Raw genomic sequence first — 18,999 nt, 5'->3', positions numbered from 1 at the left:
GAGATGTGGACCTTCTGCACTGGATGAATAGAGGAAGAAAAGGGCAGGAGAAGAAGTCCTTACAAAGAAGGTAGAAAAGTTGCAGGAGGATGGGGAAAAAAAAATGGAATAAAAGAGAGAAGTGGCAGTCCATACAAAGAGGGTAGAAAATTTGCAGGAGGATGAAAAAAAAAATAAATAAATAAATAAATAAACATAAAAATCAGAATATATGAGAGAAGTGGAAGAGTGACTGGGTAGAAATGATTTGGTGCAGATGGGGGAGGTGCAAGGTGCATGCAAGGTATTCACAGAAGAAATCTGTGCAGCATGTGAGGGGGTGTGTGGTATGAAGAGAAGACAAAAGGGGGTGCAAGAAACAGCATGGTGGAATGAAGAGGTTAGACAAGCTGCAGCGCAGAAGAAAAAAGCATATAGTGAGTGGATGGGAAACGAAGGCATGGAGAAAGCTGGGAGACAGAATAGAGAGTTATATGCAGAGATGAGGAGAGAAGTGAAAAGATTAGAAAGAGTGAGTAAGAAGAAAGCAGATGAGGAGTTTGGAAGGAATTTGAGTGTGAAGTGAGGGGAATGTAAGAAAATGTCCTGGATAAAGGTTAGAAGAGTAATACAAGGTGATAAAGATGGTAGTAGGGGAATGAAATATAAAACTGGCAAACTGATGGTGGAGAAATGGGAAAGAGTGAGCAGATGGAGGGAACACTTTATGGAACTGTTAAACATAGAGAATGAAAGTAATGCTACTATGGGTATACCCCGGTTTAATGATGCAACTGGTTAAGAAAAAACCCATCGTTAGGCAAGGTATCGTATCTTGGGGTAGATTTAACATGTACAGTATAGGGATGTGTTTTTGAGCCTTGGGTTTCCCACCCCAACCAAGTCCTAAACCCACCCAAGTGAGTCCAAAAACAAGTTTAAAGCCAATCTAAATGGCCTTACAGCTGTAAAAGAAGCTAACCCTAGCCTAACACCTGTAAATAACTCACTAAAACCAACAAAATATGAAAATCATCAAATATAAATGGAAAAAATCAAGCTTAGTAAACTTTACCCCAATATGACTATGTTCACCCCACCTCTGGCTAAAACACATTAATCTAGGTCTAAAAAAAGAGTTTATAAATCAACCTAAACAAACAATTTTAGCCTAAAATATCAAAATCGATAAAAAAATCAAAACCCATCATTAAACTAGGGTTTGGCCATAGTTAGGCTGGATATGGTGGTATTTCTACCCCCATCGTTAAGATGGGGTATTGCATCTAGGGGTATCATATATCGAGGTATACCTGTATATGAGGCTGGGGAATGGATGGGAGAAGGAGGTAGATGAGAAGGGAGGAAGAGATCTGTAAGATGGAAGTAGTGGAATCAATGAAGAAAGTCAAAATGAGGAATGCCCCAGGAATTGATGGAGGGTGAGGTGAAATGCTGAAGCATGGGGAATGAGATAGGAGTTAAAAGGATATGCAAGATGTGCAGACTAGCCTGGGAGGAAGGTAGAGTCCCAGAGGATTGGAAGGTAGGTACAGAGGAAATGGAGAAAAAGAAGTACTGTATATGGTAATCATAGGGATATTTGTCTTCTTAGTGTAACAGGAAAAGTACAGTATATGATAGGATACTTACTGACAGAGTTAGGGATATACAGTAATGAAGGAATTAGTTGAACAAGAACAGGGAGGCTTCAGGAAGGAAAGAAGTTAATTAAATCAGATATTCATCCCAGGATATTCAATGGAAAAGCTTCTGGAGAAGGGATGGAAGTTGCATGCTGCCTTCCCGGATTTGGAGAAGGTATACAACAGAGTGGATAAAAAAGGAATGTGGAAAGTATTTATATATATAGAGTAAATGGAAAGCTGTTGAATTCCATTAAGAGTATGTATGAGGGTGCTAGGGCGCAGTGCATGTGGATGGGGAACTGTGTGAATTTTTCTATCTGAATGTTGGACTGAAACAGGGATGTGTCATGTCTCCATGATTGCTCAATTTATATTTAGATGGAGTTATAAAAGAGAAACAAGGTAGGGCAACAGATGTTGGAGTGGCCCTAATGAGAGAAAGCAGCATTTGGAAACTTTCTGTTCTGCTGCTTGCAGATGATACTGTATTGTCAAGTGAAGGTGAAGGGGAACTGCATGGCTTGGTGAATGGGCAAGTATGTAAGAAATGGAATTTAAAGGTAAATGTAGGGGAGAGTTAAGTTGTGGTCTTCAAGAAAAATGAAGTAACTGAATGCACAGAGAGGCTGGAGAATGACAAAATGGAAAATGTGAGTGCATTTAAGTACTTGGGTAGTGTGATGAGTAAGGATGGATGTTTGGAGAATGAAGTGTTTGAAAGAGTACAGCAGGGATGAAAGGTTGCTGGTTCATAGAAAGCAGTGATATGAAACAGGGATGTAAGCATGGAAGTAAAAAAGTTGCAGCATGACAGTACTGTGATACCAACTCTAACTTATGAATGCAATGCCTAGACCTTGTTGGAAGGACACAAGTCAAGAGCGAGAGCAGTGGAAATGAGTTATTTGAGAGGAGCATGTGGAGTTACATGGAGAGAGAGTTTGGCAAATGAAGAAGTGAAGGAACATTGTGGTGTAGATTTGGATGCGACAGAAAGCACTAGCAGAAATACACTGAGGTGGTTTGGCCATGTAGAGAAGATGGAGAGTGAAAGACAAACTAGGTTAGTGTATGTGAGTGAGATGGACGGGGAGACCGAGGATGAGATGGAGGGATGAAGTAGAGAGGTATATAAGAGAAGGGGACGTAAGTTGGGGGGGGAGGGCAGTAAAATGGTTGGGGACAGGGTAACATGGAGGTGATTTGTGTGTGGCCATCTCTTATGGGATGAAGGTGTTTGGCTATGGAAAGAGATAGACAGATAGATATATACAATAGATAGATAGACAGACAGACAGACAGACTGATTGATAGTAGTAGTAGTAGTAGTAGCAGAAGTAGGAGTACTGGTAGTAATGGTTGTAGTATAGCAGCATTAGTAGTAGTAGTAGTAGTAGTGGTAGTAATAGTAGTAGTAGTAGTAGCAGTAGTAGTAGTAGAAGTAGTAGTAGTACAGTATAGTTGTAGCAGTATTACAGTACAGCAGTAGTAGTAGTAGTACAGTAGCTGTAGTTGTATAGCTGTAGTAGTAGTAGGAGAATTGCAGTATAATAGTAGCAGTATAGTAGCAGCAGTAGTAGTAGATGTAGTAGTAGAAGAATTAGTAGTTGTGGTATAGGACTACTAGTAGTAGTAGTAGTGTAATAACCGAAATGTAACTCAAGAAATTATTCACATTGGTCTGACCGAGATCTGATCTCAGGCCCTCATGTGTCATAGGTGTGCACGTTACCAATGAGCCAAAGAGAGGATCCCTGCTTTGCCTCTAGCAACACAGGCTTTTATAGACCCCATTACAGTAGTAATAGTAGTAGTAGCAGTAGTAGTAAACCCCAGTGTGTCTAGCTCAGCAGACCCATCAATCATACAAGCAACTGCCCCTACATGGACATCTCCTGCAGTGGACCATTGTTACCCTACCTTGCAGTGGACAATGTCTCAAATAGCAAGGTGGGGGGAAGACTGTGGAGGTTTGGTTCCCGAAAGGACATTGTATTTGTGTCTCTCCACCCAATTAACAGGGGCACCATAGTAGGCTCCACATCACCGTGTTACTTGGTATGGTTATCACCCAGTGTTGTAAATGGCTTCCTGGGTTACACGAAACTATTAGGCTTGTCATTCAGTGTAGAGTTAGCTAAAGAAGAGATAGGCAGCACTACATTAAATGAGCGGTTGATGGTAGCCATCACCTACTACTTGTTACTGTGTAAAATAAAAAAGTAAACAGCTGAGGAAGAAGTTCTATGAAGTCCCCAAAACTGCTCAGAACAATTCCATAATGCCTATCAACTGCAAGGGGGTCATCAACATACTGTACTCAGTTTTTCTAAGATACTAGGCTCCTACTGGACTACAACATACAACCATCAAATTTACAACTAGATTTCTACTTTTCTAGGTACAAATAGGCAGGAGTAACAAGCTTTCAGTAGCTCAGCCTTGGGCTCATACATCTGAGACAGGGTAATACAATATGTGATTGGTTGCTAATGTTACCCACCATAATAAAGGATGAGTACATGGCTTACCAAGAAACGATCTGGGCAGAAGCATTGAGCACGCTGCTTGATGACTTGGCACTCAGCATTTTCTCCACAGTTCTCATACTTACAAGGGTCCTCACACTCCTTATTGATACATGCTTCTTCCACAGGACACTCAGAGTTGGAACGGCATCCAGCTGAATAACAGAAATAAATCAACACCATCTCACTTGTTTAATATTTCTAATGATATCTGATGCTCAGTGTTTTTTCATTCTCATCATGTCTCCTTGGTTACTGTTTGGATAGTGACCATATTCCATTACCAAGTTGAGTAAAATTTATGTGTATTGATGTCTGAAAGGCAAAACAAGTACTGGTATATATACTTCAACTTACAATGCAGTCCCAGCATTATATAAATTATATACTGCATAAAAATAACCATAAAATTATATATATATATATATATATATATATATATATATATATATATATATAGATAGATAGATATATAGATATATATATATAGATATATATATATATAGATATATATATATATAAACACTATATCATCATCATCATTATCTGGACCTCCTTTCCCAACCCGGGCAGGGTGAGGAGTAGCAACGTCCAGACAGTCTAAGTTTGGTCACGCTTCCAATTACTCATCATTCAAGCCCCCGAAATCTTGGCTCTATCTGATACAGACACTATGTCGACGACACTTTTGTCATTTTTGCTTCACCTGACCATGTCTCCCCATTTTTGAATTACCTAAATTCCAAACACCCAAACATTCAATTTACTTCTGATATAGAGGAAAATAATAAACTACCATTTCTGGATATGCTTGTTGAAAAAATAACTCATTTAGCACCGCCGTCTCTCGTAAGCCAACATACAATGGTTTGACAACTAAATTCACATCCAACATCCCCATGCAATTTAAACAGAGCCTTATATACACTTTGGTAACTAGAGCATTTAACATTAGTTCAAGTTACAAAAACTTTCACTTGGAATTAAATAATTTATGAAACATGTTAAAACGAAACAGGTTTTCCCTTACACATCACTGATACACATATAGAAAAAGGTTAAACAAAATATTGTCCCCTCCCTTACAAGTTCAGACTGTTCCTAAAGCTCTTGTTTATTTTGTAACCCCTTTTTTAGGACCTCGTTCCTTTGGAGTAAAGAATAGAATCAGGAAACTCATCTCTGAATATTATCCACAGGTATCACTGAGGATAGTATTTAAGCCATCTTCAGTGCTATCCAACCATTTCAAGTTCAAGGACCGCATCCACGATTCTCTGATGTCATCGATGGTGTACAAGATTAAGTGCAGTAGACATAATTCTACTCATACTGGTCAAACCAAACAACACCTCACCGTTAGGATCTCGGAGCATTGTGGAAGGTCACACAGAACGGGTCTTCCTTTATCGAAACCCGGCTATTCAGTGATCCATGAACACTCTGAAGCCTCAGGCCACCCACTGTATACAAGTGATTTCTCCATTCTCCACACTTCCCATGACGACACATCAAGACAAGTAGCAGAGACTCTCCTCACCCACCTCCACAAGCCAACCCTGGGTGTCTGTGACTCTTCCACCTCACTGCTCTGCATTTTTTAATAGCAAACTTTTTGGCACCTGGTGGTTTAGTGAGTAATTATTGTGCTCCAGTCGGATTGAGCCAGTGAAGGGATGGTTGGGGATTGATTGTTCATGTAATGCCACTCAGGGATGAGTGAGGCTGGTTACTCTCCTCTTAAATGTCAGGACCAACTGCCTAGCCCCAGGCTCCTATGCTCCTCATGGGGCAAAGTGGGATTGGATGATGGATGGATGGATGGATAATTTTAACTTTTTAAACCAATATGAGCATTATTATCAGTTGACCACGTTTTTAACCACAAATATTACCTGACTGCTGACCTGTATGTTAAATGGTACGGCACATCCTTTCCATATTTTTTCTTTGTCTTTTGTTTCCTTTTTTCTTATGAATTTAATTGTATGTTCACTTGATTGTGAAATCTAAATATCATTACTTTTTATTCTCTTTGGTAAATCTAAGATATCAATTTTTTAAGCTGATGATGGCTAGAGTAAAGCCAAAATATTCCCAATAAATAAACAAGATGTTCATCCCAGTGCTGGTATTCATCTTCCTTATATATACATGTATATATATATATATATATATACCGGTATATATATACAGTATATATAACCCCTCCAAGATCTGACATATTAGAGCCAATGGCATGTCCTGGACTTGGGAAAATGCCCCTGGACAGATACATATGAACCCCAACCCAACCTAATGTTGAAAAACCACCTAAATAACTCCCTACTGGACCTGCAAAGCTTCTATTTAAGACCTTATTCACACAAATAAGGGACAGAAACCATGAAATAAATGAAAAGCAACCAGAGAATAAGGAATTAGAAGCAAGTATGGAAAATATTTAGCAGTGTACAGGGTACTTACAACACGTCCATGGCCGTCCCGAAGGTTAACCCACCTCCTCTAAAAATCTGACAGTACGAAGGTGCACTTGAAGCACGTACAGTAATCCATTGTTGCACTGCACTTAATCCTTTGCACTCTGAATTCTAATTTCTTAACACTGCACATTCTTTTCTTACTTGCGCTGCACTTGAAACTCACCAGTGTTGCACTCTGCACTTAATCCTTGGCACTCTGAATTCTAATTTTTTAACACTGCATATTCTGTTCTTAACACTGCACAACACTGTAAGTTCCCATGTGGTCTAGTGGTGAGTTTTTGCTGTTTATTCACTGTCAGAGTCAGAGAGTAGGTGCTGCAGGTGGCCGAGGGGCGCGTTGCTGGGACGTGGTGATGGGCAACCCAATGCAGACGACTCTGAAGATAGCCGCAAACTCACGCCCAGTGGAGACTCCACTGTGGCCAATGTGCTGGGCTGTGACTCGGAGGTGGAATGCATGTCCTGGTGAGGCATTGGTGTGGAGCCAGGGCTGGGCACGGCGGGGGTAATGGGCCTGAAGAAGGTGTCAATGGTTGCTTGATGAAAGGGATGGAGATTCTGGCAAGTGATGATGTGCTGCCTAAAAACACACACTTCCTCCACAAGTCCCAGGGGCCCCATCTCCCTGTCACAGTCCGGGTGTTCAAGGTAGTCCAGAATGAACTCGATGTGCTTCTGAAGTACGCTCAGCTTGAGGATGGCTGGAGTAGTGGTGTGCTGAGAGAAGTCTGCATCATCTTCGCTGTCCTCGTCGGAATCTTCCAGCTGGGTACTTGTACCTGCAACTGAAGATGCGATCTCGATATCAGACATGATCTGATACCCAGGATTGCCCTCGTCGTCATCCAGCCAATCATGCACTTCGTCCACATCCACCTCATTGCCAGCCGCACGAAGACACGCATGGAAGTCATCCACATCAAAACCTAAAAAGCTGTGCACCACATCAGCTCTGAGAAGCAGACGAGACCAACCACTTTCCAGAGTCTTGACAATGACTTCCCACCATGCACTGGCCAAGTTGTAGATGGCTGACTTGAGGTTGTAGCGGCGAAGGTTTTCCACAGTCTGCTGGCCTTGCGTGTCCCGTCCCTCCCTGCGCTCGTCCTCATCCTCCAGAACAACCATCACCTCGTCCAGGAACTTCCGACGGTGCAGCCTCTTCGTTGCCACAATCACTCCTTGGTCCATTGGTTGGATGAGAGCAGTAGTATTAGGTGGCACAAACAAGCACCTAATGTGGCTATTCTCAGCCACCATCTCCTTGTCGGACGGATGCCCAGGTGCATTGTCCAGAAGAAGGAGAGCCTTTACCTGGTTGCATGGGATTCCCAGTGTCTTCATCTGATAATGGATGACTTCCTTGATGAAGTGCTGGTTAAACCAGTCTTTGAAGATCTTGGCTGTGAACCAAGCCTTCACAGAATGATACCAAAAGAAAGGAAGGACATCCCTCAACTCACGAAGGCACTGAGGCTGCTTTGCACGGTCAACAATAACGGACTTGAGCTGGTGCATGCCGTTAGCATTGGCACAACACAAAGCAGATAGCCACTGCTTGGACAGCTTGCGTCCAGGTACACGTTTCTCTGTCTCCTCTGCTAGGGTGTTCATGGGCAGCGAGAAATACCTGAAGAAAAGACCAGTTTCGTCAGCATTGTAGACTTGACCGTGAGTGAGGCCCTCCCTGTCGATCAAGCCCTTCACTTTCTGCCAAAGTTCTTCTACTCCACCCTCATTAGTGTCCAAAGCTTTACCATGGGCCTTACGGTTGGTAAGTCAATGTCATAACTTGAAAGCAAGAGCCACCCTTCGGATGCCTTGAAGTCTGGGGTGTCATGTAGACTGGCAAACTTCTCAGAAGCAGCCTTCAGCTCCGTACCACCCACCAATACACCAGCAGCACGGTGCTGATGATACCAACTCAGCATGGAGCGGTTGATTTCTGCAAACCTGGGAGGGTACATAATCTTCCTCTGCACATTGCGTTTGGTCTTCGATGTGAAGTCAGCTGTGTACTGGGTGAGCTTGTCCTGGGATTTCTTGATCTCAAACAAGGTAGAGCGGACCAGGTTGAATTCTCAGAGGCTGTGGGAGGTCAACCATCCTGCGTCCACCATTTCCAACATCTCCCTCTTCTTCTCCAGAGTCAAAACCACTCGTTTCCTCTTCTAGGGTGGCGAGGCCATCATCACACACAAGAATAAGAGGTAGCAGAGGAACAGCAGGGCCTGCAGCAGGTAGGGCACCACCACAAAAGTGAGCTTGTGGGTGGCCATGGTGACAAGCGTGCAGTCACAACAGTAGGTAAGCAAGAAATGGGGAGGAGGCAGAAGCGCTCTCCCAGACATCGGAGGAACCATGCACCAAAACACAGCTGTTCATCGCCGTGTGGCAAGTTCAAAGTAGGGTTGAAAACTTTTTTTTTTTTTTTTTTGGGGGGGGGTTGATTTTTTTACATTTTTTGGCCATTTTTGGTTTCCAAAGACCCAAACCCAAAATATCTGGGATCTTGGGTGTCCCGGACTTGGGTGTCAAGGTCTTAAAGGGATTAGTGTGTGTGTGTGTGTTTATATATATATATATATATATATATATATATATATATATATATATATATATATATACAATAATTATATAAATACAGTATATACACAGTCACTACTCATTATACGATGGGGTTACGTCAGGTCATACCTTAACGTATAATGAGTTTATCGTTATTCGAGAGATTGAAATACATTATAAAAGGGGGGTTATGTCAACTCAGCTTCCCAAAGTCACCTACCCAAGACTGAAACAAAAATGACAACCCACCTTAATCACTTCCTGTGTCAGTCCAAGTCGTCTCCAAGACCAAAACAAACACTATCAAACCAATACAGGCAGCATTACTCACATACAGTAAATCATTGCAACAACACAACAATCACACTTGCGTAACATTGGCCTGGTGCTGCATGCTGTATACTGTAATACGATGCTTGACTGAGGGGTTACGATAGCAGAGGAGCACACGTGAACAACTGGAAAATACAGTACATCACTTTGGAGGGGTGATGGGACTGCAACTGAACCAAAGCAATGTTCTGCACACCGGGGCCACCATCTTGCCTGAGACAACGAAGGTCGCCTTGCATGCGCCTGGCGCTTCGTACGAAATTTTCCGATGGCAATATCGTTATAGCAGGAAATTCATCATAAATTGGATTTTGGGGTGAAACTTTTTTGTTATCACTGCAGCGAATTATCATATACCGGTTCAACATATAATGAGTAGTGACTGTATACATACATATATATATATATATATATATATATATATACAGTAGACCCTTCTTATCCGCGGAATTTGCATCTGCAGATTTAAGTTTCCACGGATCAAACTTATTTTAATACTGTACTATACACTGGAACTTAATTTGAAATTGGCGTGCAACTCGCACTTCTTTTGTTGCTACAGTCAGCATTCCCGCACCCACGGGCATTCCTGCCACTCCGCCAGTCTTATTGTAAACACCAATCAGTTCGTTACTTACGTCGTCGTCGCCCTTCTCGTGTTTACAACTCTACTGTACTTCATTATGTAAGTGAAAAATGGCTCTCAAGAAACAAGTAAAGAATAAAAGCAATCCTTCTAAGCCAAAGAGAGCGTAAGTTGTTGGCTGGCATCCTGTCAGAAGGGTCAGACTAGACTCACAGCTTACCTACAGTGCCGCGACACATCTCGTCACCTCACCACACTGGCACTGTAGGAACTGCACTGCAATCATCATCGTCATCATACAGCAATCATCGTCATGTATACAGCAATCATCATCGTCATACAGCAATCATCATCATCATTGTACGAAGGTTATGAAGAGAACACACAGTCTTCTGGTGAGTGTTTATATGTATTTGTAATATTTTAAAGTAGGTTTTTATTTTTTCAGAGATGTGCTTAGTTTATGTGGAAATAATATGCCATTTTGTGATGATGACTTGAGTATTCGCGGAATTTACCTTCCGCGGGGTTCTCTGGAACCTAACCCCCGTGGATATCTAGGGTCTACTGTATATATAAATACATATACAGTAACCCCCATACTATCCTGACGCCCACTTTCCGGACACCCCACTTACCGGACATTGTGGGCCTGGACCTTCGGAACCCAAAAATGGCCAAAAAAAGAAAAAAAATCCCCCAGAATCTGATTTTTTCTCCACCCATAATTTGAAATTGCCACGCGGCGCCGAACAACTGCTTACACCATGCCCCCTTCACCCCTTCCTTCCTTCCCCTTCCCCCCTCCCCTGTCAGGGTTGCCATTTGGTATTTTTCATTACCAAATGTGCACCAATTTGGTAATGAAAAATTCGTTTGGTAATGAATCAGAATAACGCATTACCAAATGGATTTTTCACATGTATGAGGATACACAGGATGGAGATGGTGGATTGTCTGCTGTCTCTGATTACTCTGCTAGCCTACATAGCGTGAAAATAATCAACATGCTGTTAATTATAAGGAGAGTGATTACATTTATTTCCACTTGTATATATAATTAGTGAAGAATAAATGCTAGCTTTACGAATTTGGTAACGAAAAGTTAAATTTGGTGATGAAAATTGAAGAGTGTGGTAATGTGGCCGAGCTCTGATCTGGCAACCCTGCTCTTCCCTCACCACCAGTTATTGCTTAACTGCGATCACAAGTAGATGCGTATTGCAATGGATGATGCACGTGCTCATTTTTTGTGAATAAACAGTGAATAAATTGTAATATCTAGCCACTAGACCACAAGGGAATTTAGAGTGTTGTGCAGTGTTAAGAAATTAGAATTTAGAGTGCAAAGGATTAACTGTGGAGTGCAAGCTGGCAGTTGAAACTGGTGTGGTGCAATTAACAATGTGCAGTGTTAAACAATTATAATTCACAGTGCAAAGAATTACTGTAAGTGCAGCATAACACTGGATTACTGTACATGCTTCAAGAGCATTTTCACCACTGCCAACGCCTTAGACAAGGCAGCCACAGACATGCTGTAAGTACCCTGGCTGAGGTACAGCCACTTCTAATTTCTCATTCTTTGGTTCCTTTTCATTTATTTCATGCTTTATGTTCATTACTGGTGTGAATAGGGTCTTAAATAGGTTTAAATAGGTGCTATGCATGTCCGGTAGGGAGTTATTTAGGTGGCTTTCAAAGTTAGGCTGGGTTAGTATCCTTAAGTACCGGCCCAGGAGCCAGGGGTCCACTTTCCGGACAGGACCACTTTGCGGACATGCCTTTGGCTCTATTACATCGGATAGTAGAGGGATTACTGTATGTATATGTATATATATATATATATATATATATATATATATATATATATATATATATATATATATATATATATATATATATATATATATATATATATATATATATATATATATATATATATATATATATATATATATATATATATATATATATATATATATATATATATATATACAGTATATATATATATATATATATATATATATATATATATATATATATATATATATATATATATAGGTACAGATATATATATATATATATATATATATATATATCTATATGGAAGTTAAGAAGTCACTGAATGATGGTATTGTGATCCCTACCCTGACGTATGGAAGCGAGGCGTGGACCTTGCAAGAAGGGAACAAGTCAAGAGTGAGAGCAGTGGAAATGAGTTACTTGAGAGGAGCATGTGGAGTGACGTGGAGGGACAGGTTGACGAATGAAGAAGTGAAGGAACGTTGTGGGGTAGATGTGGATGTGGTTGAAAAGATTAGGAGAAATACACTGAGGTGGTTTGGACATGTGGAGAGGATGGAGAATGAAAGACTGACTAAGAGGGTGTATGTAGGTGAGGTGGAGGGAAGGAGAGGGAGGGGTAGACCGAGGATGAGGTGGAGGGATGGAGTTGAGAGGTATATGAGGGAGGGGGGGTGAGTTGGGGGGAGGGGAGTCAAATGGTGGGTGACAGAGTGACTTGGAGGCGTTTTGTCTGCGGCCACCCTTTGCGGGATTAGGGCGTCAGGCTATAGATAGATATATATATATATATATATATATATATATATATATATACATATATATATATATATATATATACTGTATATACATACATACATATATATATATACTGTATATACATACATACATATATATATATATATATATATATATATATATATACTGTATATACATACATACATATATATATATATATATATATATATATATATTGTGCAGGTGTGCAAACTTCTCGGCAGCAGCCTCCACCTTGGTCCCATGCACTAGCACAGCAGCAGGATCTTGCTGGCAAAACCACATCAATGTTGACTGGTCGATAATGGTGTGCTGGGCCTGGGCCATTACCTTCCTGTTGCCCCTACGTGTGCTTTCGCCGTAGTCCTGTCCGTACTGCGTAAGCTTGTCATGTGGCTTCTTGATATCAAACAATGATGAACGAGCCAGATCACATTCGTGAAGTGTGAGTCCTGTGGTCCAGCCCGTGTCAACCTTGCCCAATATCTTACAGTTCTTCTCCAGAGTCAGAACCTCCCTCTTATGCTTCTCAGGTGGTGGTGGGGCCATCACCACACATACGAAAATACAATATAGGAGGGCCACAACCTGAAGCAAGTGGGGGACCATCACAAAAGCAACCACATTCACAGCCATTCTTGCATGCAAGGCACTCAGGCAAAACAATGGCAGGAACTGAGGTACAGGCTTGTTGGCCAGCAAGCAGTACAGCTCTGCCATATCGCACCCCATGGTTGCGTCCGAGCACAGACAAAGCAAAACGCAGCAAACTGACATCTGCATAAGATTCACTTCCGTTTGTCCAGGCAAGGGTTAGCACGTTACGGCAACAGCGGATGACCAGTACATCACCGCCTCAGGCAGTGTATGACTAATGCGACCTGCCAGGCGACTCTGACCATTCAACAGGGAAGTGGACAGGTGCGTGTGGTGGGGGGTTTCGCACTAATCCCGGAGGTTGGAGAACTCCTGCCATTCGGTGTAGAGGCAGACGGGCGCTTTTACTGTACATAAAGTATACTGTACTCATGGCTTGTGGCCTGTGTTACATGTGTGGTGGCCACCAGGAACCGTCAACCAGGAATGATGCTCACCCCGTCGTTTCAAAACTAACCATAGGATTTTCTCAAAAATGTGCTTAATGTGTTTCCCAGGCAAAATTATGTATGTTATCATATCCTAACCTAACCTATCTTATTAGTGCTGCTTGAGTAAGGTGGCTGGCTGTGGTACTGAAACAAATACCCAAACTAAATGGAAGTGTATTGTACAGTACATACGCACATACTGTGTGCTATCATATGCTTTTCTTCAGAGATTAATGTACATGTACTAACATTGTAATCATATCATGGGAAGGAATCTCTCTCTCTCTCTCTCTCTTTCTCTTTGTGTGTGTGTGTGTGTGTATGTGTGTTTCTCCCAGTGGCCACATGACATTGGACATTTGTTAGAGACATGGACAGCCCCTATCACTGAGTATGTACTCGTGACTTGAGGTCTGTATTCGATGGTGGTGGTCATAGGGAAAGACTTAGCATGGTGGCCATGCAACATGGGACGTTCAGTAGGGAGGCGGACAGCCGCTGTCACCAAATACAGGTACGTACTTGTGGCTTGTGGTCCTTGTTCTATGGTGGTGGTGGTTGGGAAAGACTTTGTACAGTGGCCGCGTGACACTGGACATTCAGTGGGGATGCGTACCGTTGTTTTGACACCACTTGAGGGTTAAAGCTGTATTACTCGGGTGCTGGAGGTTCATTGGGAGGGATCGGAAGAGCGCGTGGCTTTGGTCATTCAGTACAGGGGCAGACGAACATTTTAGCTCTGGTTGTGGGTTACAGACTTCTTCCTGCTCACGACTTAAGCCCAGCAGCCATGATATGGAATGTTGGAACATGTTGCCCGGCTGGCTCAAGTTCTTGGGGACTTTTACATCCAGATAATAGCTAGTAAATTCAGATAATGATTTAACAGAGCCAAGGCACAGCATCTGGATAATGAATACGTCTGGATACTGAGCATCCGGATAAACAAGGGACTACTACACACACACACACACACACACACACACACACACACACACACACACACACACACACACACACACACACACACATGCAGTAATCCCTCATTAATCCAGACACTCAGTATCTGGACGTGTTCATTATCTGGACACTGGGCCTTGGCTCTATTAAACCATTATCCGAATTTGCTTCCTATTATCCGGACGTAAAAGTTCTCGACAACTTTGGCCAGCTGGCCGACATGTTCAAACATATGGTATCGTGGCTGCTGGGCTTGGGCCGTGAGCAGGAAGAAGTCTGTAACCCACAACCAGAACTAAAATGTTCATCCACTCCTGTATTGTACGGTTAAGATAGAGCACTCATCCTATCACTCCGAACGAACCTCCAGCACCCGAGTAATATGACTGTAACCTGAAAGCAGTGTCAAAACATCCATACACATTCCCTACCGAATGTCTAATATCACACAACTATGAGGGCTAAGTCTTTCCCAACCGTCACCTCCATCGACAACAGACTGCAGCCCACGAGTACGTTTGGTGACACCGGCTGTCCGCCTCAATACAGTCACTACTCGTTTTACGTTGATTCGGAATACAATAATTCGCTACAACGATAATAGAAAAGTTCCACCCCAAAACCCAATTCACGATAAAAATCCCGCTATAACGATATTGCCATCGGAAAATTTCGTACAAAGCACCAGGCACACGCAAGGTGATCGTCGCATGTCTCAGGCAAGTTGGCGGCCCCAGCATGTACAGCATTGTTTTGATTCAGTTGCGGTCCAGCCACCCCTTCAAAGTCCTGTCTTTTCCACTCGTTCACGTGTGCCCCCCCAGCTATCGTCACTTCTCAGCCAAGCATCGTACTACTGTTGGCCTATACATCATGTAGCACCAGGCCAACGTTGTGCAAGTGTGTTTGTTGTGTTGTTGCAATGATTTACTGTATATGAGTAATGCTGCCTGTATTGGTGTGATAGTGTTTGTTCTGGTCTTGGAGACAACTTGGACCGACACAGGAAGTAATTAAGGTGGATTGTCATTTTTGTTTCAGACTTTGGGAAGTTGAGTTGACGTAACCCCCCTTTTATAATGTGTTTCAATCTCCCGATTTACGATAAACTTGTTATGTGTTAAGGTATGACCTGACATAACCCCACTGTATTGACTGTACCAAAGGTCAAAACTTCCCCGGTCATGGTGTGTTGTGTTTCCATGTGGCCACTTGGCATCCAATAGACCGCAGGCCACGAGTAAATGTATGGTAAAAACGCCCATCCGCCTGTTGACAGAAAGGGGAGAATCCTGCCCACAGCCCTGCTTCTACCCTCCTCCCATCCCTCCTCCATACCCTCCTGGCTCCCCCCTCACTCCCTCATTCCCTATTCTCCTCTGTGGTGATAACACCGACTTATGAGTTTTCACTTTTTTTTTTGCGATTTATTCAACTACTTTTAGTTGTATCAAAATTCCACAAAGTCCATGAGAAAGCTCATCAAATTCTGCATCTATTCATATGCTTAACTCTTGGAAAGTGTTGGCAAAATTTTGAACTAGGATGGTGGGAATTTATATGAAAGTAAGTTTTACTCTTGAACACTTTATTATTGCTGCATTTCTGTACTTTTACTTATCAGTTTTATGTGTTTTTATTGGCTTATCTTATAGTATAAAGACCAGCAAAGAGGAGGTATACGATTTATACTACCGTAATATAATCAGTTTATGCATATTTGGCCGTAAGTTTTTTTGAGCCCCGGGAGCAGTCACTCATCACAGACAACAGATTTTCAAACCATTATCAGTTTTTTGTGGATTTTTGTTGTTTATGCACTTTCATGATGTTTAGCATTAATTTGGATAATCCTATGTGTGTTTTGATGTCTAAAAACAGCAGATTGGCCTGAAAACAGTGCCAAAATTAGGAGGTGTACTGTACATAGCCTTGCATAGGTTGGGTGTTTTTTGGTTTCGTGTTTTTTTTTTTCTTTTTCATGGGTTTCTTGGTGTCTCATATTACTTTGAATAGTCCTGTGTGTGTTTTGATGTCTAAATATGGTAGACTGACCTGAAAACAGTGCCAAAATTAGGAGGGGGTTGTACATAGTCGTGTATAAGTCGGGTGTTTTGGTGTTTTAAGTGTTTTTTTTTCTCATGGTTTTCATGGTGTTTGCACTACTTTGGATATTCCTGTGTGTTTTGATGTCTAAATATGGCAGACTGACCTGAAAACAGTGCCAAAATTAGGATGGGTACTGTAAATACAGTGGTGTAGGGGTCAGGTGTTTTTTTGGTTTTCAATTTTTTTTTCATGGTTTTCTTGGTGTTTAGCATTACTTTGGATATTCCTATGTGTGTTTTGATGGCCACATATGGCAGACTTACCTGAAAACAGTGCCAAAATTAGGAGGGGTACTGTACACTCGATCAAAAAAGTATCGGTGCACAACATGCGTGAAACATTTGGGACCACAGAACGAAGGTCACTGAAATATTAGTATCCGACCTACCACAGGTTGGTAGCCTTGATGTCGGGAGGTGTCATATATTGCCAACTAGCAATATCCTCTTGCAAACATATAGCAAATGTAATGTTTACAGTATATAGACATTGATAATACACAATGAGACGTTGGTAGTGTCAGCAGTTGTTCAAACCTTTTCAGTAGGCATCGGACCCCCTGTGCACCGATACTATTTTGATCGAGTGTACATACAGTGATGCATAGGAAGGGTGTTTTTCAGTTTTAATTTTTTTTTTTTTTTCATGGTTTTCTTGATGTTTAGCATTACTTTGGATATTCTTTTGTGTGTTTTGATGTCTAAATATGGCAGATTGACCTAAAAACAATGCCAAACTTAGGAGGGGTATTGTACATACAGTCATGTATATGTAGGGTGTTTTTTGGTTTTCAGTTATATTTTTGCATGGTTTTCTTGGTGTTGAAAATTATTTTGGATAATCCTATGTATGTTCTGATGTCAAACTATGGCAGAATGACCAGAAAACACTGCCAAAATAAGGAGGGGTATTGTATATACGGCAGTCTTTAGGTAGGGTGTTTTTTGGTTTTCACTGCTTTTTCTGCATGTTTTTTTTGGTGTTTAACATTACTTTGCATATTCCTAAAAGTGTTTTGATGTCTAAATATGCCTGAATGACTGAAAAACACTGCCAAATTAGGCACAGGTACTGTACATATAAGTTAAGTATATGTTGGAGGTGGGTATATGTAGGGTCTGGGTGTGGTAGAGGAATAGTGTTCATTATCCATATGTTGCCACTACCCAGGCATGCCTTTGGCTCTACAGTAGTGCACCAACTTTCGCTACAGCAGGATTCGCGGAATCCACTTTCGCGGCATGCACCAAATATTCCCTAACTTCCACTTTCGCTTGAAAAAAATCGATTTTCGCGCACAAATTTTGGGTTTGGGACAATATTTTGAACTTTGAATTTCCTGCACCGCCCGCCCGCAACCCACCGCCATCTTGAATGACGTCATGTCAACACTCTGTCCACCCATTCCCGCCATTGCGTACGAGCGTGCTAGCTCCATTGTGTTGGATTCTCACAGTTCAGTGGCCTCTACTATACCTGGTAGTGTGGGGAAAGGGCCTGGTGGTGTGGGGGGAGAGCCTGGTGGTGTGGGGGGAGGGCCGGGAGGCAGTGGTGGCGATAAAAAGTGGCTAAATAAGCCCGCCACGCGCCTCGGATACTTACCCCCAACATCCATTAAACACCTCAACCTGGTCTCTGTGGTATGTTTCTCCTCATATAATGTGTACTGTACAGTTTTTATTGTTTGTATCTCACAATGCAATGTACAATAGTGATTTGATGTACTGTATTGCACGTGAAAATGAAAATCTGATGTTACTTTAGGATAACCGGGAACCTATTAGCCTTTTTGCCATAAAGACAATGCCCCAACTTTCGCTAATTCCACTTTCGCGCATTATTTTTGGACCCAATTAGGCGCGAAAATTGGTGCCCCACTGTATTATGTCTGGATAAATGAGGGATTACTGTATACAGAAAGTATATATATATATATATATATATATATATATATATATACCCACAGCAAACTGACTTAGAATCTACACACAGAATTACTATGGGAGAGTTGCCTGTCTTTGCTTTATGTTTCCACCTCTACCAAATGAATTTTGGGGGCAAGAAGTAACTGGCAACTCCTCTGGTGTTGGCTGGAGGCGGTGAAACACTCAGCAAATCAGTGCTTGCCTA

The 18,999-nt window shown here is 41.8% G+C and overlaps 1 protein-coding gene across 1 annotated transcript in view; it reads right to left on the bottom strand.

Annotated features, from left to right (window-relative positions):
• dpy (fibrillin-like protein dumpy) overlaps window positions 1-18,999 on the bottom strand; it is a 442,341-nt gene that overhangs the window by 63,486 nt on the left and 359,856 nt on the right. Inside the window, 1 exon segment of the mRNA XM_080267992.1 lies at window positions 4,160-4,311. Within this exon segment, the coding sequence (XP_080124118.1) occupies window positions 4,160-4,311 (152 nt within the window).

This window comes from Coenobita brevimanus, chromosome 26 (assembly GCF_032717465.1).
Source record: "Coenobita brevimanus isolate Jiangsu-jjx chromosome 26, ASM3271746v2, whole genome shotgun sequence".
NCBI lineage: Eukaryota > Metazoa > Arthropoda > Malacostraca > Decapoda > Coenobitidae > Coenobita > Coenobita brevimanus.
Note: the sequence above shows the minus strand (reverse complement) of the source record. Positions and strands in the feature narration are given on the sequence as shown.